This window comes from Cryptotermes secundus, unplaced genomic scaffold, assembly GCF_002891405.2.
Source record: "Cryptotermes secundus unplaced genomic scaffold, Csec_1.0 scaffold545, whole genome shotgun sequence".
In the NCBI taxonomy this organism is placed as follows: domain Eukaryota; kingdom Metazoa; phylum Arthropoda; class Insecta; order Blattodea; family Kalotermitidae; genus Cryptotermes; species Cryptotermes secundus.
Window position 1 is genome coordinate 1,303,400 of NW_019737089.1, and position 22,849 is coordinate 1,326,248.

Below are 22,849 nucleotides of genomic sequence, written 5' to 3' on the forward strand. Positions count from 1 at the left end.
CAGTCCCACCTGGATATCTTGGACCTTCCTAATGGCAAATTCTAAAGCAAAGTTGAAAAGCAGTGGCGAAAAGGCATCTCCTTGTTTTGGACCATGCTGGATAGGAAAATTGTAAGACAAATGTTTACTTATGTGGACTTTACTGTACATTTTGTTTAAACACATTTTAATCAGCTTAATTAGTTTCATGGGTACCCCAAACTATATGAGAATATTGTACAATGCTTCATCATAGACTGAATCGTAGGCTTTCTTGAAGTGTATGAATAGCTGATGTACTGTCTCATTGTACTCCCATTTTTCCTCCAGTATCTGACTAATGCAAAATATCTGATCACTAGTTGAACTGTTATGTCAAAACTCACACTGATGGTCCCACATAATTTCATCTATGTATGGACTTAACCTTGAGAGAAGAATATTGAATAAAATTTTGTATGAAATTGATAGGAGTGATATCCCATGATAATTACTACAGTCAATTTTATCGCCCTTCTTGTGAACTGGTACAATAATAGACTCCTTCCACTGATCAGGCAATTTTTCCTTATTTCAAATAGAATTAATTATCTTGTGGATCTTAGAATATAATATTTCACCTCCTGCTTAAATCAGTTCTACCAGAATTTGATCACTACCTGGCACTTCATAACTTTTAAACTTCACAATAGCAATTTCACCCTCAGAAGGGCTAGGATCAGGTACTAACAGCTCATCTGTATGTACCCTGTGTACATTCAGTGACAGAGAAGTAGTTCTTCCACCTATTCAAAATGTTGTGGGAATCTGCAAGTAGATCATCATTCTCATCCTTCACTAAGTTACTTCTAGGTTGGTAACCCCTCTTAAAGTCATTTATTCCTCTATACATTTCTCTAATGTTCTTCTTCTTACTGTTTGTTGCAAGCACATCAATTTTGTCTTTCAGATATTTCCTCTTTTTATTCCTGAAATGCCTGCTGGTTTCATGTCTCATATTGTTCAGATTATCCCCATTTATTTCGCTTTCATCCTGTAACCACTGCAGTTTGGCTTGTTTCCTCTAGTCTAATAATTTTTGAGCATCCATTGAACCATGGCTTATGCTTCTTCAATTCATAATAACCTAGGCTCTTTTTGGCATAAATTTTTATGTTCTCACTAATAGTTTCCCAAGCTCTATTAATATCCACCCCAGTATCTAGGTTTTCCAAAGCTGCGAACCTATTTGAGTTTTCAACATGATACTGCTCTTTGCCCTCTGCCTCATTTCATTTCCTGAGATTGAACCTCTCCATATGAATTCTGTGTGTTGTTTGTTTGCTCATTGTCAGTCTCTCCCTAACTTTGGCCACCACGAGGTAGTGGTCAGTATCACAATCTGCTGCCCTGAATGATCGAACATAAAGTATACTTGAATGCCATCTCCATTCTATCAAAATATGGTTAGTTTGGTTATGTGTCTTTCCATCAGGAGATGTGCAAGTAAATATATGAATGTTACAATTTGGGAACATTGTATTTTTGACAATAAGATTTTTGAATGTTGTGAAGTTTACTACTCTATCTCCGTTATCATTACTAATTTCATGTAAACTTCATTCCCAGTTGTTGGTTTGAAAATGTCTTCCCTCTTTGCCTCTTTGGCATTGAAATCTTGTAACAAAATTTTCATATAATATTTACAAAGTTTATTGAATATATATTCTAGTTCTTCGTAGAACCTCTCCTTCATATCATCAATTTTATCCTCTGTTGAGGCATGAACATTCAGAAAGATGATATTACCTCACCGAACTCTTTGTAGTATGTATGATATCCTATCACCGACAAACTCTACCTTCTTAACAGCTGATATGATTCTCTTATGTATGAAGAAACCTATACCTAATTCATGATTCTCATTCCCCCTTCAATAGAAAAATGAATATTCGCCTGCTGGTCCGGTGCCACCTCTGTCCCATCTGATCTCCTATACTCTCATTAAATTTAATTTTCATTTTGAGATTTATTCCGCCACTGCCCTTAGCGAACCTGCCCTATACATACTTCTAACATTCCAAGTACCAGATCTCATATCCGTTTTCTTTCGCTTAGGTTGTTTATCCAAAGAATCTGTCCAGGTCTGAGGCTTCTTGGGATCTTTCATATCAAGCTTATTTTTTATGGTGAGGAGTTGTTAGCCTCACGCCCCCCCCCCCAAGCTGGAGTACCGCCCTTTTTTGGCTGTCCACGACTGGTTATTTAATATATTTGCAACTGTTCTCCATATCTGGAGGCCTTCTCCATTTGCAACCTGGGGACGTGCCATGCCATGGTGACGAGGGACCCACCCAGCGTGGGATGGTAACTCACATAACCAAAATAATCAGAGGCAAATACAGGACTACTATAAATGATTCATTCGTTTTTAAAACGCTATATTTTCCAAAGTATTACACATACACATATGATTGATATATAAAAAGAACTGTAAACTCACCAAGTGTATATTGTGTGCACCAGTTGGCAGCACGAGTTCAGTGCCTTTACAAAATGGTGACAAAAGCTAGAAAAGAGTTTTTGTTTGTTGGAATATGCGAGATGTTCGTCTGTTATAGCAGTGCAAGGCGCATTCAAAAGAGAGTATGGAAAAGAACCGCCATGTAAACAAAGCATTTTGCGGTGGTATCGGCAATTTAAGGATACTGGTTGTCTGTGTAAACGGAAAAGAACCGGTTGATCAAGTGTGCCAGATGAAACAGTGGAGAGAGTGAGGGAAAGTTTTATGCGTAGTCCACAAAAATCAATGGTCTGAGCAAGCCGTGAACTTGGACTACTGCGGCAAACTGTATGGAAGTTTTTGTGATGGTGGTTACATTTCAGACCATATCGTCTGCAGCTCCTGCAACAGTTAAAACCGGAAGATTATGGCTGGTGCCTGGAATTTTGTGTCACAATGCAGGAAGCATTGGAGGATGAAGATTTCGCTGCCAAGTTGATATTCAGCGATGAAGCAACATTCCATTTATCCGGGAAGGTTAATTGTCGTCATGTGAGATTGTGGGGCACTGAAAATCCTCATGCAATTGTAACACTTGAAAGAGATTCACCAAAGCTGAATGTTTTCTGAGCAATGTCCCAGACAAAGCTGTATGGGCCGTTTTTGTTTTGTGAGAAAACTATGACTGGTACATCTTACCTAGATATGTTGCAGTTATGGTTGTTTCCACAACTGGCTGCTGATTCAGGGGATTTTGTCTTCGAACAAGACAGGGCACCCCCTCATTGGAACATCAATGTTCGTCGCTACCTAAACAATGAACTTTGGCATCACTGGATTGGGTGTGTTGGTGATGATGACATAAGCTCTATTCACATGGCCCCCCAGAACACCTGATCTAACGCCTTGTGACGTCTTCCTTTGGGGGTACATGAAGGATCGTGTTTACATACACCCACTGCCAAGAACACTAGTAGAGCTGAGGGAATGCATCGATGCTGCAGTGGTGACCATTGACAGGATGATGCTACAAAATGTGTGGAACGAGCTCGACTGCCACCTGAACGTGTGTTGTATGACCCAAGGGGCACACATAGAACATTTGTAGAGTGTGAAGAAAACTTGGTGAGTTTACAGTTCTTTTTATATATCATATTTGTACGTGTATTGCTTTGGAAAATATAGCGTTTTAAAAACGAATGAATCATTTATAGTAACCCTGTACAATAGGAGAAAGAAAATCACATTGCAGTGAACAGCAGAATCCTTAACCATAACGACCTGTACACCTAAAAATGGCCAGTTAGGCCAAAACATGTAGTGTCCAATAAAGGAATACAAAGAAGGAATAGTGAACTATGTTGCAAATAGATGGCACAAAAGCACCCAAGTCAGATTTATACAGTGCAACAGATGCTGAAATATAACATTCTGTGTTTTTCTTTAGGGTATCTATATTATCACCCAGTAGATTCACATCATCATTTGTGATCTCGAAAAAGCATTTGACTGTGTCAGTCATAAGGTATTATTGGATAAATTAATGTACTATGGAATAAAGGATAAACATCTTAATTTATATAAGTCTTATTTACATAATAGATATCAGAGAACACAAATTAGAAATAGATATGGAAATGTTTTAACACAATCTAAATGGGTTAGTGTAAGAAACGGGGTTCCGCAGGGCTCAGTTTTGGGACCACTGTTGTTTATAATTTATATTAATGACCTACCTAAGATCTTGGAGTTAAACAGTATACCTATTTTATTTGCTGACGATACAAGTGTCTTGGTATCACATCCCAATTCTGGGCAGCTAAAGAATTTACTAGATGAGGTTTATTTTATACTTAGTGATTGGTTTTCAAAAAATTTATTGTCTTTAAACACTGTAAAAACATGTTGTATAAATTTTACTGCTAACAACAAGGCGTCTATTGGAAGGGATGTAGGTAACATACTAACACAAATCACGAGCTCTTACGATCTTAAATTCCTTGGTATAACTATTACTAGAACTATGAATTGGGAAAGACATATTGATGAGCTGTTAACTAGGCTGAGTTCAGCTTGTTATATGATAAGGAACATGAAACCCATAATGACTATTACTACCCTGAAAATTATTTATAACTCTTATTTCCATTCTGTCATGTCCTATGGCTTGATATTCTGGGGTAATTCAGCTTCTGCTGAAAAGGTTTTTAGGATGCAAAAAAGAGCTATACGATTAATGGTTGGTTGTGGATATAAACAATCATGTAGAAATAGATTCAAGGAATTAAATATACTCCCTTTAAGAGCTCAATATGTATACTTACTGATGATGTTCGTTGTTAAAAATAGAGACAAGTTTGCTCTAAACAATGACTATCATGATTTATTAACTAGACGGAGAATGGATCTACATATGAACCAGGTGAATCTGGCTGTATATGGTAGGGGCGTGTCCCACATGGCGGTGAAGGTCTTTAATGCACTCCCTTATAATCTTAAAGAAATTGCTTCCATACCTAATCAATTTAAAGTCAAATTGAAGGACTTTTTGAGTAATAATTCCTTCTACACACTTGATGAATTTTTTAATAGATGATTTTATTTTGCTAAAGTAATTATTAATTGTTCACTTATTATTACAATTAACATAACAATATATATAAAGGGTCTTGGCAGAAATATGATTGCTTACTATATACTAATTGTTATTTTGAAATGTAATTATATTAATTCATATATTCTTGAATTTATTTCTATAACTTGTTTTCTATGTTTTTTATTGTATCTATGTTAAGATTCAAACTTGACTATTTCCACATCTCATGGAACTTGTTTCTGTATAGATCTCTGAAAATGAAATAAATGAACGAATGAATGAATGAATCAGCATAGACTAGCAGCCTTTGTGTCCTGTTTAAGTCCCACGTTTTCCTGAGCCTTCCTAATGGCTTATGCTAAAGCAAAGTTGAAAATCAGCGGTTGTAAAGTGTTTCCTTGTCATAGACCATTTTGGATAGGAAAATTATCAGACAAATGTTTACCTATATGGACTTTACTATATATTTAAACACATTTTAATCAATCTAACTAGTTCCATGGGTACCCCAAACTCTATGAGAATTTTGTACAGTGTTTCCCTCCTGACTGAATCATAGGCTTTCTTGAAGTCTATGAATAGCTGACGTAGTGTCTTATTGTACTCCCAATTTTTCTGCGGTATCTGATGAATGCAAAAAGTCTGATCAGTAGTTAGTCTGTTACTCTGAAACTCACACTGACAATCCCAATGATTTTGTCATGGATCTGTTGTTTACAACAGCAAATGAAATCAATATAGTAAATTCTCTGAAATGAAGAAATTCATGTGATTGTGATGAAATAAATACATGAGCACCAAAACATGCTATGATTACATTAATGTTGCCCTGTAATCAGTGGCTGCAGAAATTTTCCTAGAATGACTTTAATGTTCAAAAACAGAACATCAGTAAAAGGAGTGAATAATCTATCATCCCCACCTACAGGCCATATTCATTACTGGCAGCATTCTCTGAAATATTTGAAGAATTTGTGTATTAAGGATGTTACTTATCTTGAAGAAAATGCTTACTCCAAGTATTTCCTTAAACACAAACAGGACCCTTGCAGAAGAAGTGTATGGATTTATGAAAGGCCTCCGATTTGATAAGGCTTTATACAAATTTATAGATGAAGTCTTATATGCACTTTATAATAAAATTTCTGTCTATGAAATATGTTGTGACCTTGCTCATAGCTAAATTTGATTATGTAAACCATGAATTATTACTGCCAAAATTAAAACCATATGGAATGTGAAGTATAGGTAGACAGTAGTTTAAATTATACTGTAAGGGCAGGAAGCAAAATGTAGGAATGAAATCCCTAAATTTTTAATGTAACACCTAGTCAAGAGTAGGGTGTATTAAATGAGTTCCTCAAGGTTCAGCGGTTTATCTTTTGCTTTTATTGTATGCATTTATGATTGCCCCCAGCTATCATTTCTTAGTCAAAAGTCTGTAGTCTTTGCTGAAGGCTATTATTGATGTGTTTACATTCAAAGAGGACATTAGACAGGCATGTGGGTGGGCTGGATTGCGATTGAGGCTGTCTTGGAGTAACTTCCAGCAGCTTTGAACTGAAGTTCAACAGCATTTTTGGTATTCTGTTTTTCTGCCACAGAATGGTAAATATTCGGTGTAGTTAGATCCCATCTGCTATCTTAGTGACACTTCTCAGTGTAGCATGAGTAACTAGAATAGTCTGCGTTTTCTCAGGTATGTGCTCATATTGTATATATTAGCCAGTCTTGTCGCACAAGTTTTAAGTTTTATACATAAGAGTTCTTTGTAACATAGTTCTTGAAAAAACCTTCCTGTTGAAAATTTAGCTTTGGAATTAATGAGGTTATCAAAGGGAGATCTGATTTTCCATTCTTCCAATTCTTGTCAGCCTTGTGTTGCTGATCCATTGATTCACTTAGAATTAGAAGTATGGCTAGTCTTGATTTATCATATTACTATGAAAGGGTGTTCAAAAGTGGACCTGCAGTTTTTCAGTATAACCCTGACATCATGTCACTTTTGTATTATAGGTAAGAAAAGTGCATATCTTGTACAGTCATATCAGGAAGTTTTGAGAATCTTTCATGTCACTCTTTAGCATGCCAAAATATTGATGGTACATGATGTATTTGTTGGTCTTTTTCATCAGCAGTATGTCATTTCATTGAAAAAGATTAGAAAGACTCTAACTGGTGTAGAATTTTAATTCACGTGGGATGCCTCTTGCATTCTCAATCCACTGACACCTCCTGTGTGAAAAGATGGATATCACAAGAATTTTATGGATATTGTGGCACAGGCTTGTAGTACAGATTACACTCCACTTCATCTGCTGAGGTTTATAAGAGGTAAAGATGAAGGGAAAGTTTGCCCTACTCCCTGTCATAATGAGAAGACATAGGAGGCATGGATTTCGAAGATTCATATATGCATATCCTTTGCACTAGATGGACGCGAGTTATAGCTACTTTCACAGACTGCTCTACCCACTGCGGAAGAGCATAAGAGGCTGTGTGAACCTGTGGACCACTCTTGATGTGGTTGTTCAAAGAATTCCAAAAATGTCTTCTGGGAGGCAAAACCTGGATGTTCAGTGTATAGCTAGTTGGTTTACTGAGAGCTATAATTTCGCACATAGTAAAATAGGTGGGGAAAAATATGTATTTGAAAGTCCATTATTTTCCTCCTAGGAAAGCTGTAATGGCTGATAGAGGGAAATAATGAGATAAATATGTACCTCATGATGACAGTAATTAAGACTACTAGGCCGTCTCAGCTTCCTAACCAAACATCATAATATAGCTCTGTAAATAGACCATTCGGTCACTTAGGATGCTCGAATGTCTGAAGCGTGGAAATGCATTTTAAGGAATGGTGCTCTATAATGCCAGGAAAACTGAGTTATTGATTTCATGATTTGTATGTAATTTTGACTGAGATGGCCTTATGAATGATCTGACTTTAATTCCAATAGAAATGACCTTTAGTATAAGATTGTGTTTCAGTCCTTTTGAATAGGTGCAGGAGGAGAACTCAAATAGCCATAGCTTTTGTAGTTAATGATTTTTTAATTTATCGTTGATAATTGAGAGACTGGCTGTGCATATTTATATAAAATGAGAGCCTGTCAGTTGAATGTATTGTTGATAATTGGTTTAGACAGTATTTTTTATTATTATTATTAGTGGGGTGGTACTGAGTCCACTGGTACTGTGGCAACTACTGGCTTATTGTACTAACCTCAGATTATAGATGAAGGTGATTGTGGAGGAATTGGTGGAATGAAGATTGGCAGGTGAAACCAAAGTACTTGGAGGAAACCTGCCCCAGTGCCACTTTGTCCATCACAAACCCCACGTGACCAGACCCGGGCTCGAACCCAGGCTGCCATGGTGGGAAGCCAGCAACTAACCACCTGAGCTATTGCATGGCCGGTTTAGATAGTAACTGTGTGTATATATTAAATGAGAGCCAACTAGAAATATTGATGGGATCCATTATTATATAATCTTGTGGGAATTTGGTTTGGTCTCTATTGCCAAACTGATTCTGCATCATGCTTACCGAACAGATGAATTAAAACTTAAACGTTCCCTTTTACATGGTCTTCATGGTTTTAGTAGCCACAAGGAGATAAAAATATATGTAATAAAGATGTATTAATTTTTAACATACACAGTGTGTCCAGGTTCTGTTAGGACTGTGTTCATTAAAAATACAAGATGTGAATCGTTTTCAAAATTTCACTCTTTTTATTCAAAATAGTGTTCAGAATCAATACACAGATGGAATTGATTGAAAAGTTTTTGAAAACAGTCACTGTCCTCCTTTTGTGGAATTGCATTTAGAACTGCGGTACATACCCTTTGGATGTCCTGGATGGTGTCATGACGGTCTTCTTTCATCACCAACTTAACTTTTGGGAACAACCAGAAATCTGCTGGAGCCAAATCTGACGAATATGGAGGATGATCAAGGACTGATCCCATTTCTGGCCAAAAAACTGCTCAGGATCTTCGATTTGTGTGGTGGGACATTGTCGTGGAGGAGTGACCAGAAACCTTGCTCTCGATATTCAGGTCAAATTCGAAGAATTCTCACCCACAAACGATTGAGGACTCCGAGATAATAATCAGAATTCACTCTTTGACTTTATGGCAGAAATTACTTGTGAATGATTCCTTTGGAATCGAAGAAAACAGCAGTGTCTTTACTCGACTCTTTTGTATGCACACTTTTTTTGGTTTCGCCTTCTTTGGGCTCAATCATGCTGCACTCTGTTGCTTTTTGAGAGGCTCATATTGAAAACACCATGTCTCATCACCAGTAACAATCGATTTTGTAAATTTTATATCACTTTGGGCTGACTGTAACATGTCTTTGCAGTGTTCCACTCCAGCATGTTTTTCAACGCCTGACAGCACGTGCGGTACAAACCATGCACAGACCCTCCGTTTGCCCAAATCCTCGGTCAAAATTTGATGTACAGTATCCCAAAAGCTCCTCGATAAGTCTTGCAGAAACACATCTGTCTGATGCAAGGATTTCGGTCACTTTTTCACATTTTCTTCAGTGTGACTTGTTCTCGGCTTTGATGCACGTGGAGCGTTTTCAGTGTCCTCCCTGCTGTCACGAAATACAGCATACCATCGAAAAATGTTCGAGCGACTCAAACAGTCATTACCGTATGCACTTTTCATCATTTTGTACGCTTCTCCGGCTGTTTTGCCTAACTTCAAACAAAATTTGATGTTGGCTTGCTGTTCAACCGCCTTTTTCCAGTGAGCGTCAGAACAGTACTGTTACATTCAAGGTCAGAACACATGATGCAGCGATGCTTGTGCTTTGAAATTATAGAGAGCCACAGCTGAAACTTCAAGAATCTTAACGCCACAACTTGCCAACAGATGGCATTGCAGGGCAAATTTTAAAAAAATGAGTCGTAATGGATCCTGGACACACCGTGTACTTTGAGTTTGGTGCTTTATATTTGATTTTGATTACAAATCTTTTAAATGATAGCAATTTATATTCTCCACTGATTGGAATTCCAGGCACTTAGTATGATTTCAGTGCATGATTAGCATGTTTCATCATAATATTATCTGTTGTGAAACTCTTGACCTTCTTTCTCAGTTCTGTCGTAATTGTTACCATCGTAGCATCCATGACCCTATTTGCTGTGTTTTAAAGTGCAGAAATAATTGCCTTATCAAATGCCAGAATCAAGCGTTGTAATGTAATTGCCTCCCTTGGTACAAGAGAATGAAAGGTTTGAAGATGAATGAGAAGCTTCTTCTGGGAAGGATTGCATAAAAGTATAAAAATGTCAGTGTATATAACTGGCTGTATATGTATTACAAGTCATTAAGGTGCATATTTCTCAAAAGAATTAACATGTTTTTTGAATGTTTAAACAAATTTTTGACTTAAAACTTTGCCCTATATCTTGTTGGAAAGACCAGTGCAACTCACATGTGTGAAGGGTGTACAGTTTCTTTATTTTACATAGATGGGTAAACATTTCTGATGATCTTGGAGTCTGTTTGGAAAAATTTAGCACAAAATCCTTCATAGTCTCTTTCAAGAGAACTGGAGGAGGATTTAAGAGTGTCAGTTTTCAGGAAAAGTGTATATGAAATTTTAATTGCGTGTTGGATGTCTTCACAGGATGGAGAAGATACTGGTAGTTCTGTGAGTGCAACCCCACGTGATAATGCCATATCTTCTAATGAAAACTTTGAGTTTGTGGTGGTGAAGGATGAACCACAGGATGATATATCTGGTGGGGAGGAGGATGGTCTCAGCATTGAAATAACAGAAGGGTCAGTTATGATTTTCTTAATACTTCACAGTATGCTAGAAGAATACCTTCCTCATATTTGGTAAAATAGATTATATAAAGACTGCCTTCCATCCTCTCATTTCATCTTATAATAGAAAGTAACAGACTAAAAAAGTGTTGAAAGCAGTGCAAATTAATGAACATCAGTTTCAGTCTGTTGGCTGCATCTTAATCCATGATGTATTTATAAATTAAAAGCTGAAGAAATGGCCTACATCAGTTTTGAAAATATAATTGTAAAAAATCTAACTCAACATTAAGGCAAACTAGAGAACCTGGCAATCTGAACCAAACATTTTAATCCATTGTGCTGTAATACAGAGCCATATGGCCACAGTAAAGGACCAGATAATTCACCACAATACTGATTTGGATTTGTTCTGCCAATCCCCACCACAGAACTACCTGTTAGAAATGCTGCCGGAGGTTACAGTTTAAACTACCTCAAACCCCCAAGGGTTGCTTACTTTCATATCTTTATTCCAGACTTGTGGCTCATATGTACAATTTAGACCAAAATTTGCATACTAGAGCAGCTATGGGAAACCTTGTAATGCAGAACCCTGTCTGAAATCAGTCCTGATGAGCTAAGTTTTGAATATGTAGGACTATTTAATGTTCTCAGATCAGCAGTATGTAACCAAGATATTTTGATTACAGCAATTGATTATTGTAAATGGTAGCAACATCAGTGTCTTTTGTCATTATATTGTCTTCAGCTTTATTTTATTCTTCACACAGCCTACCTACAGAGTGATTGTTAAGTCATTGAACCATTTCATTTTATCATAAAATTAAAACAATTTGTACAGACCTCATTATTTTGCATTTAAGATGCTGTACACACAGGAAATACACAAGTTCTGTGCCATCGTCCCTGTGAGATGACACATTAGAGTTGAATGGTAATGTTCCATAGTTGAGCTTGCAGAGTTTGTGAGGAGACTTGAAATGCCTCTTTGCTGTATTGCCTCTTTTAGATCTTCACTTGTGCTAGGGCTAGTTTTGAATGTTTTATCATTGAGATTGCAGTAGAAAGAAGTCAGATATGTTTAAAGCAGATGACAATCATGAGCATGAAGAACTCCATGAGAGAGCACTCTGTTTCCAGATATTTCCTTCAAAATGTCCAATACAGTACTGGCCCTAATGCCATCTTGTTGGAACCAGACCTTGTTGACATTGTGACATGTGAATGCACTGCCAGGCTACAGCTCGATAAACACCCTGCAATACACACATGCAGCAATGGAACAATGGGGTTATGCAATCTGCTTCTAGGCAATGGCTTGGTAAATGCTTCCACGCAGATGCTATGATGTCACACTCCAACAGTACTAGCTATCATGGGACTTGTTTCCTGTGTTGTCTGTGCGGCGCCTATATAACGAAAACCTGTTTACACTTATAATGGAGCGTGAATTGTGAAGATTGAGTACAGATTAGGACAGAGGAGTACAGAGTGATTGAAGATGAAATAACAAGAAGACTTCATAGTGATTTGAAGTGCTAGTTTCTGTGTTGAGATCTGTTTCTACGAGACAACTATTGCAAACTGAGAATCCTAGTGTGTTTATATGTAACAGTGAATTATAAAGTGCAGAAACAGTGATAGCACTGCACGAATTGTAATTCAGAGAGAAAGTATAACCGAAGTGCTAATAAATCCAATTTTTGAAACTAGAACCCATTAATTTTGTCACGTGTACCGCCCTACACGTGACAGTATCAACACTGTAACTGATGGGGAAAAAGACCAGAACTCTTCTGCAAAACATTAAGGTAAACCTGAGAGAACTGACTGTGATTTCAATAATCACAGGTCCAAGTACTTGGAAGCGAACATCACTGTTTAATGTTTTGCTGATGCAAGGGATTGCCGTGAAAATCTCTGGATTTTTTGGATGAAAATGAGATCCACCTGCAACCATATTCTATTGAAAATATCTGCTTCATTCACAAAGCCTGACAACTTGTTGCAAAGAAGTAAATGTTTTTATTTCCATAAGTGAGTTGAAGTGTGCAGTTACTGTATTTTGTCAGGATATGCTCATTAGTTTAATCAGTAGATTTTGTCATTGTACTGTGTCTCATGTCATTCATCATGAAAGACCTAGCAAATTTTTCTAGGACTCCTCAGTAATATTATTTTTGCTTCATCCACCATGTCAGGCATGGCTTGGCATTCAACATGACCTTTTACCTGATCTGCTAGGCTACCAGTTTCTTCAAACTGCAGAAATAAATGTCAGACAGTATTTTTATTGGTTCTTTACATGAAGCAACTTCTGTACAGAATTTTCTCCATATTCTAATCATAGAATTTTCACTCTTGTAATGCCCTTTAACATTGAAAACATTTCTGCTGCACACTGTATTTCTCCATGAATTTTCGGTTACAAATATGGCATTCCAGTGCTGTCAACCTAAAATAAAAATATGTGCCAGGAGTCCCCTAAGTCTTCAGTTACCTGCTGCTAGCACTCCTGGCTTACTCTTGTTCACTGAAGGTGGCTGCAGTATGTTCTTCCATAATGTCAGCAGGCTTCTAGACTACATGGCATAACATTCCATAAGATAGTACTTTTCATAATCACTGCTCTGAGAATCTTATATTTCACACTATGAACAGTTGTCTTGTTTTTGTTGTTTTTTATTTTGGTTTTATTGCTATTCCAAATATGATTTGTCATCAACAGCTTTTCCCCATTCGAATTTATAACAATGCTGTAGTTTAACTGAAAGGACTTTTGTTATTGTGAACTTATTTGGTCATTCACACACATGCCAAATTTAAAAATACATCTGATCTCAACATACAGAGCTATACTCGTAGAATTTTACTGTAACTAATACTAACACAGCTCCAGCCTGGACTCATGTTATAGCATACCAGCATAATATTAAGTATTATTATTATTATTATTATTATTATTATTATTATTATTATTATTAGAGGGGGTGGGTTTCCCCATGCACTTAGACCATTTATTGGTCCATTGTGCGTCCCCCTTTAATTTCTACTGTCGCCATACCCTACCAGTAGTTGGTGCGTGCTATCAGCCCCGTTCAGTCAACGAGGTCGGCCGTTGGTACCTGATATTTCCCCCATCTACCAGAGGCATTGGAAACTACTTGGGCGGGAAATTGTTGCCTAATTTTGCTCAGAGGTCTCCTAGAGACAGGAGGATCTTTTACGTGCTGTAAATCTACGACACGGGACCCACGGCTTAAAGTCCCTCCTGGTGGACTTGTTCCCTGAATTCTTCCGCCTTTAAAAATTCCATGACCTCTGCCAGGTTTGAACCCGCATACCTTGAGTCATGAGGTGGGAACGTTACCCCTAGACCACAGAGGCCACTATAATATTAAGTAAGTAAAAGTAAAGGTATCCCTGTAACAGGCTGTGGAGGCCCGTAAAGTTATGAATGTTGAGGTTCCCACGTTTTCTAGACGGTTGGCTCCCAGATGGTGGTGAGGTTGTCAGCCTTATGTGCTGGCCGCCCTTTACCCCAAGAACATTCCAAGAATATTCCTGGTAGTCATTTCTGTTGGAGGCTGAGTCGACTCCAGGGCCATAGTGTGGCTGGAAGGATTAGGTCAATTGAAAAAATCCAATGACGTTATCAGGATTCAATTCTGCGACCGTCCAGCTTGTAGCATAGTGCCTCAACTAACTACGCTACCGCATGTGCATAAAATACAAGGGTTGGATAAAAAGTAGTGGCAACAATACTGTAACATGAAAAATGTGCATCAGGTGGCACTAGCGCCATCTGTAGCTGATAGCAGAAGTTCAGTTGAAGTAGTGCAGTGAGTAGCTCTGGTTGTGTTTCATTGAGTTGCATTGTGCATCGCCTTGAAGTGCAGGTGCCCAGTTCAAGCACCCTAACATCATGTGTACGATACAAGAACAACACTCCTGGATAAAAGTTTAAGTTGCACGAGGTTGTAGTGCACAGAACTGTTACCAGGGACTGCGAGAAGCATGTGGTGATGCTGCTTTGCCTATTGCACAGTGTCACGATTGGTGAAACTATTCCTTGAAGGGAGGGATGCCATTCAGGACGACCCCATGATGACAGCCACACAATTCAGCTTGTTGCTTCTTTGCTGGATGTCGATTGTCAATGGCCTGCATTGGGGTTAGCTGCTGAGTTAGGTGTATGTCACAAAACTGCTCCACATTCTGCATGATATTCTTGGATACCGCAAAATTGCAGTGCATTGGGTACCCTATACAATGTCCGAGGTGCAGCAATGGCAACGTTATGCAATTGCACAGGACTTGTTGGACCAGTACCAGAGGGGAGGTGACGACTTCCTTGGAAGGATTGTCACTCTGGACAAAACTTGGGCTTGCTCATACGAACTGCACTTGAAGCGACACTCAAATGAATGGAAGCATCCTGGCTCTCCTCGTCCAAAGAAAGTGTGACCTACACAAAGTAATGTGAAGGCGATGTTCATTGTGGCATATGACATTGATGGAGTGATACTGCACCACACTGTACTTCAATGACAGACAGTAAACACTGCCTACTACTGCAATTTCTTGTGTAATCATCTTTGTCCAGCACTCAGGAGAAAGTGACGACACTTGTTGACAACGAACCCCATCATCCTTCATGGCAATGCAAGGGTTCATACAGCTGACGCTGTCAAGGATCTCCTTTGCCGCTGGCGATGGGAGATACTGTAACTCACCCGATATGAATCCGTGCTATTATGATCTCTTTGCCAAACTGAAAGAACCATTGCGAGGGACATGTTACAACACAAGAGAGGAGATTATTCATGCTGTAGAGTGGTCAATGTTGGACATCAACAGAAGTGGACGCACTGATGGTGTACAATGCCTTCCACAAATTTGGCAGAAGGTTGTATACATGGGATGCGATTATACTGAAGGAATGTAAGTGTGTTTACCTCAGGTAATAAAGTAATTTCAGAACTATAGAGGTGTTGCTACTACTTTTTATCCGACCTATGTATAACAAACATCATGGAGCTGAACCCTTCTTGAGAAACCACCAGTTGTGCAGCTACTCAAGAACTTCCCAGTATTTTATGGAACCCAAAGGTTCATTACCATGTTCACAAGAACTCTCCACTGGTCCCTGTCCTGAGCCAGATCAGTCCAGTCTATACCACCCCATCCTATCTCTCTAAGATCCATTTTAATGAAATATTACTTCAGATGTAAGACACACATATTTGCCTCATTGAAAAATCAAGGTGAGTCTCAGATTCGAGGCATTATTCACCAGTTTGCAAACTGTCCACAGGGTATCCTGGAAAGAACCTAACATAATCACATTTGGAGTGAGTCATCAAGCCACATCATCTCCCCACCTTTAACTATTGAGTCAATTCCCAACTTTCAGTTCACTCTTTGACCGACATTCTTATTGTTCATGTGTGTTTAGCTTTCACTCAGTTTTTACCAAAGGAAGAGCATTTTACATATATGATTCCACATTCAAAAGACAAGTTATTCTGTACGCTGAAATAATAGGTGATTGTGCAGCTGGTAGAAAGTATAGAGTAAGGGAGGCATATGTACTTAATTGACGAAGTATAAAAATGAAACTGTTTTCATGTCTGACAAGTGGAAAGTCGTTTTCTGGATCAAAGCATGGGAGAAATCTGAGATCGATGCCTATGTTTTAGAGTATGTCAAAGATATGTGAAATAAAAGATTACCTGTAATTAGGGAAACTGTGATATCAAAAGCAAAAGAATGTGCTAGAAATCGTAATATACCTTTCAAGGCCAATTGCTTATGGTGTGAAAGGTTTATGAAGAGAGGCAGGTTGTCTTTATGATGAATGACAAAAATTAGTCAGAAACGTTCTTCAGTATTTGAAAGTGAACTGATGGAATTTAAGCATTTTCTTATTAGACCATGCCAAAGGAATATTCCTTGAGTCAAATCAGCAATGCAGATGAAACTGCAGTTTCTTTTTTGACATGCCTCTCTTTTTTTCTGGCTTTCCCACCAGTATCCTATATTCATTCCTCTTTTCCCTTATTCATGCTACATGCCCTGCCCATTTAATCCTCCTTTACTTGATCATTCTGATTACCATATGTCCAAAAAGTATCCGACTCTAGTTTTTTCCGCTGTAAGTAATGACCAAAAGGGTGGGAAAACTGAGCGTAGTGGTAGATGGGACTTTCATGCGCATGCATGATTTTTTGCTGACTCGCAACACTGCCAGATGCGTCTGTGGCTGCCAGATAGTGAAGTGGTGTAACACATGTTCGTCGCATTCTCGTTTCGCTCAAGAGGACAGAACGCTGGTAGCAGCGATACTGCATCAAGTTTTGTCAGAAACTTTGGGATACCCAAGCAGAAACAGTTCGCAGAATTCAGTAGGCTTTCAGCGATGATGCAGTGGGGGTCACTCAACTTAAAGAGTGGTTCAGCCGCTTTAAACATGGCCGTATGTTGGCAGAAAGTGAGCAGCATTCCGGAAGACCATCAATGAGCCGAAATACTGATGTCATTGAAAAAGTGCATACATTGATCATGGAGGATCGTCGTTTGGCCATCTGTGAAGTTGCTGATGAGGTTGGGATTGGCAGAGGTTCTGCAAACACAATTTTAACTGAGGATTTGGGCATGCGAAGAGTGGCGGCAAAATTTGTGCCCAAGCTGCTTTCACCGGAGCAGCAACAACTCCACCTTAAGGTCGCGCAGGACATGCTGGAGTGTGCCAACAGGGATCCTGAGTTCCTGAAGACTGTGATCACTGGTGACAAGTCGTGGGTGTACCGATATGACCCGGAAACCAAGGTCCAGGCGTCACAATGGAAGCATCCAACATCCCCAAGGCGCAAAAGAGCATGACAGGTTCGGAGCAATGTGAAGGTGATACTGACGGTTTTTATTTCGATTACTGGGGTGTTGTGCATCATGAGTACGCACCACTAGGCCAAACTGTCAATAAGGAGTACTACGAAGAAGTCCTCCGCCATCTTCATGATGCAGTTTGGCGCAAGAGACCGGAGCTGTGGGACGCACACAACTGGCAGCTGCATCGTGATAACGCCCCAGCTCATTCATCACACCTGATCCAGGGTTTTCTGGCCAAGCACGGCATTCTGCAGGTTTGCCAGGCTCCCTACTCTCTTGACATGGCTCCTTGATTTCTGGCTGTTCCTGAGATTGAAGACACCACTAAATGGCTGCCATTTTGACAGCTGCGGGGACATCATACAGAACGTGATGGCGCAGCTGCACGCCATTCCAAAAGAAGCCTTTCAGAATTGCTTCCAGCAATGGAAGGACCACTGGGCTGAGTGTGTGGAGTCACAAGGGGCCTGCTTTGAAGGCGATTGGGTATCATAACCACCCAGTTACAGAACTTTTTTTTTCCTGGCCCAAGGTCGGATACTTTTTGGACAGAGTAGTATACTTGGTAAAGAGTACAAGTTATGAAGCTTCTCACTGTGAAGTCTTCTCTAGCCTCCTGTCATTTCATCTCTCTTTGGTCCAGATATTCTCCTCTGCACCCTGTTCTCAAACATCCTTAGTCTGTATTCCTTGCTTAATGTCAAAGACCGAGTTTCACACCCATACAGAACCACAGGCAAAATTATGTATAATCTAATATTTATGTTTTTAGACAGCAGACGAGAAGACAGTCAGCCTAAATAGTTTCAAGGGTACCCCAAACTCTATCAGAATATTGTCCCATACTTCCCTCTTAGCTGAATCATAGGCTTTGTTGACATCTGTGAATAGCTGTTAAAGTGTCACATTGTACTTCCACTTTTTCTCTGGTACGCAATGAATGTAAAAAGTCTGATTAGTAGTTCATTTATGTCAAAAGCCACATAGATGATCCCCAGTAAATTGATGTATATGCGGACTTAACCTTGAGAGATTGATGTTCGATAAAATTTTCTATGAAGTTGATAGCAGTGATATGCCACGATATACAGTCAGTGTTATCACCCTTGTAAACTGGTATAGTAATAGATTTTTTCCACTTATCAGGCAGTTCTTCCCTATTACAAATAATCAATTTATGGTTGTAAGACTATAATGTTTCACCTCCTGCTTGAGTCAGTTCTGCTAGAATTTGAAATTATATTTTGATATTCCTTTTGCAGCTGTCATGAGTGAACCTGCCCTATACAGAGAAAAAGAATTGAAGTTTCTTGTTTTTGAGAAAGGCATGGTTGAATAAATCAGGTGACCTGTGCATAATGTGATATCTCACTGGAAAGGTAATTCAGTTGCCATAAAAATGAAATTAATTTCAGCTTGTACTTCATTTAGGGACAGAGTTATAGCAATTTAAAAGCATCAAGTTATTGCCATAAAAGTCTTATAATTGATTTCCACATATCTAGATATCAGAAAATATGAGGGAGAGTCAGTAAATAGATCACAAATGGAAGTAAAACAGCTCCAGTGGACTTAATAGGTTTTTGTGTGTGTCACTAGGTAGCAGCACAGTACAGTATCATGACAGTCTAGGTAGCAGATGTGCATGCGCATGTTCAGAGGCTGGGTTCAGTTGTGAAAATAATGACCGTACTTGAGGCATGTACTACCGAAGGGCAGCGATCTATTGTGCGTTTTTTGTCGGCAAAAGGACTCGATGTAAACGATATTCATAAAGAAATGTTTCCACTTTATGGTTGGAAGGGTTTGTTATGTAAAGGATATAACAACTGGGTTGAGAAATTCTCAAGGATGTGTGAAAGTAGCAGATGATGCCCAACCAGGTCACCTTGTTAAGACTGAGAGAAGCAACTGTTCGGCAGGTGGAAGAGTGGATTCACGCTGACAGAAGGATAACTGTAGACAGTGTAGCAACTGCATTAGGGTGTTCCCATGGTTTAGTGTACAGCACAGTGTATGATTTTTTTTTATTGCTATTGGGGTGGGACTAAGTCCCCTGTACTATGGCCACTTCTGGCCTATTGTACCACCCCCAGATGATAGGTGAGGATGTTTGTGGAGCAATTGGTGGAATGAAGATTGGCAGGGGAAACCGAAGTACTAGGAGAAAACCTGCCCCAGTGCCAGTTTGTCCACCAGAAATCCCACTTGACCAGACCCAGGATCAAACCTGGGCCGCCACGGTGGGGAGACAGCGACTAACTGCTTGAGCTATGGCGGGGCCCACAGTGTATGATCATTTGAAGTTTTGGAAAGTGTGCATGATGGGAGCCCAGAGAACTGAAGGATCAAGAAAAAATTAACATCTTTTATGGTATGCAGATGAGAGAGATGTTGTAGCATGTAGAGCCATTACTATGCGATGACCACTAGATAGACACATATACCAGACCTGTTTCTAAGTAATGGCTTGGTAAACACATTGCTGTTGCTAGGCAGTAGATTCTTAATAATGCAACAGTTGGACTACAACAGTGGAAGAGCTGTGTTTTTATGTGGTCCATGCCAAGAGTTGTAAGCAAGGGACAAGGTTAGTTGATAGTTTTGTACAGGAGTCTGTGAAGAGAGGACTTGAGCTGAAAGCAGAAGATTAGCCATCGTTGGAGCTGTTACTAGGAAACATCTAGTAACATACTGTGAACCCTATGCCGTGTGCTCTGGTTAACTGTAAATTGTGGAAATAATGACAGTGTTACAGTTAATTGTAGTAACCAGCTGTAAGTGGTCAATAAATCTATTTTTAAGGTCTTTCATTCTGTCATTCTGTCTGATTGTTAATTGGTCAATAAATCCATTCACCAATCTAAACCTCATCTGTAGTCACACGTACTGCATGTAACAATATGCTTAATGGGATTGTTACTGGGGACAAATCATGGGCTCATTACTACCAACTTGAATCAAAGCATACTTCATTGCAATGGAAACAATCCAGTTCACCTTCAGCCAAAAAGTTTAGGGTTATGCCTTCAGCTAGGAAGCTTATGCTTACCATGTTTTTGGATTCTCAGGGAGTACTGTTAGCCCATTTCCAGAAGTGTTGTGAAAATATGGGTTCTGCAACATACTGTGAAGTTGTGTTGAAGCTTCAGGATGCAATCTGTAGAAAATGTCCAGGCCAGCTGGCAAGAGGGATACTGCTTCATCATGACTATGCCAGACCTCTTACAGCCTGAGCAATCCAGGAGAGAATTCAAAAACTGCAGTGGGTACTTCTTGAATATTTGCCATATGGCCTGGACTTGGCCTCTAGTGATTTCCATCTGTTTGGTCTGCTAAAAGACCACCTTGATGGCAAACGTTTTGCTGATGACAGAGAGGTTGAAATAGAAGTGCAGAAGTGGCTGAGGCAGCAGTCAAATAACTTCTGCACTGTGGGTTTTGATGCACTGGTAGAGCAATGGGACAAGCGTATCAGTGTTGGTGGAGGATATGTTGAAAAATAAACGTTTTTCCAGGTTTGAATATCACACATTTTATGTTTTGTATCCATTTTTGACCTGTTTTCTGACTCTGCCTCATATTGCTAATACAGGTCAAAAATCTGGCTTAGTAACTCACCTCTGTGAATGGTTGTACTTACCACATATCATTAAAGTTTGAGTGGGCTAGTTGAATTTTGTTTTTACAATATGAAGCTGAGAGTTTTTGCTGGAATGGTATGCAAGCCACAGTATATCCATTTGCCATACCAGCTTAAAAAATTACTGTAGTTATTTGTGTACATGAGAATTTCATATGAATCTCAGACTGAATCATGAGTCAACTCTAGTTCATCTATTCTAGCAATAAATCCCTAAAATAGTTTCAACAATACCACAGTCTCTAAACTAATTTATTTATTAGATGGGTTAGCTTCCCAGTACAGAAGCTTCTAAACTTCCTGCATCAAAAATTTTATATTACAAGCGGAAAGGCATTCTTTTTCCATCTCCCATAGAAGGAGTGCATGTGGTGGGCTTGGTTGCAATGTAAAATGGCTAGTGACAAGAGCCACTTTACAGTAGTCTTACTTTAATGAGATTATGACTTTTCATCAACTCTTTTGCTGCACTAAGTCCAATATGGCAAACATAATTTTAGCATTTTGATATCAGGGTCTCCCCAGATGAATGACAGACAAATATTCGGCAGCAGATAAATCACTGCCCTCCTCTTGGGCCTCTTGATTTCCACTTGAGATTTCCTAGGGTTTATGAAAAGAGAGGAGTAATAAAAACAGCGGTGCTGTAAAAATGGGACCCATTGGGCATGTAATTTATAAATACGAATAGAACAGACATAACAAGGCTGTGACACATATAGCAGGCCCTTATATTTTAACAGGTTAACTACTGACCTCAGTGTGGTTTGAAATGCACACTGTGGTGAGTTACTGGGGCTAAGGTCTAAGAGTAAAACAAATAAAACAGTACAAGCAGTATAATGAAATAAGAAACATGGCAGTCAGTCCAAGAGGTAAGGGTAGACAAAAATACGTATTCAAATTGGGGGGATCTGGCAGAGGTGAGTAAATTTAAGGGAATGACCAAGGCCAAAATTTAGAGACACAGGCTGGACCTAAATTTAGAAAATAATCACCTTCCATTCCCCAATCACCATATGGCTACCTCACGGACCATGCCACAATCAGAGCAAAGTTCAGCTTGAAATCTAAATCCTGAAAGGTTTCCCAAAGCATGTAAAAAGGTTGAAAAACAAGGTTCACATGAAGGTGGTGTTATGCCTGAAGGGGGGGGGTACAGAAACTACCAATTCACTTTGTAAGCCAACTCTTTGTTTGCTACTCCCACCCCTGGCACCACTTTGTAATGGTGTAGAGCGGGCATGTAGGTTCCGACCCAACTCTATCCACTAACTGTCACGCCCCCAAGAACTGGGGTGTCATTTAATTTCCTAAAACTGGGGTTCTCCTCACCCTTAAACTGTTCGTGCATGCGGCTGCTGCTCGCTGCCCGGGGATCAGATCTGCTTTCGTCTGAACTAGGATAGCTCCGGATCAGTCTGGGAAGGGTTTAGTGCGTGGGGGTGAATCACAA

At 39.2% G+C, this 22,849-nt stretch overlaps 1 protein-coding gene across 8 annotated transcripts in view; it reads left to right on the forward strand.

Moving 5' to 3' along the window:
- The window catches only part of LOC111870088 (zinc finger protein OZF), a 39,178-nt gene that overhangs the window by 3,572 nt on the left and 12,757 nt on the right, over nucleotides 1-22,849 (forward strand). For 7 of the 8 annotated variants that reach the window (XM_023862070.2, XM_023862069.2, XM_023862074.1 and 4 more), the window contains exon 3: nucleotides 10,714-10,868. In XM_023862070.2, coding sequence (XP_023717838.1) covers nucleotides 10,714-10,868 — 155 coding nt within the window. Of the gene's footprint in view, nucleotides 1-17; nucleotides 112-10,713; nucleotides 10,869-22,849 lie in introns of those variants that run through there. The other variant, XM_033753678.1, reaches the window with a different exon arrangement.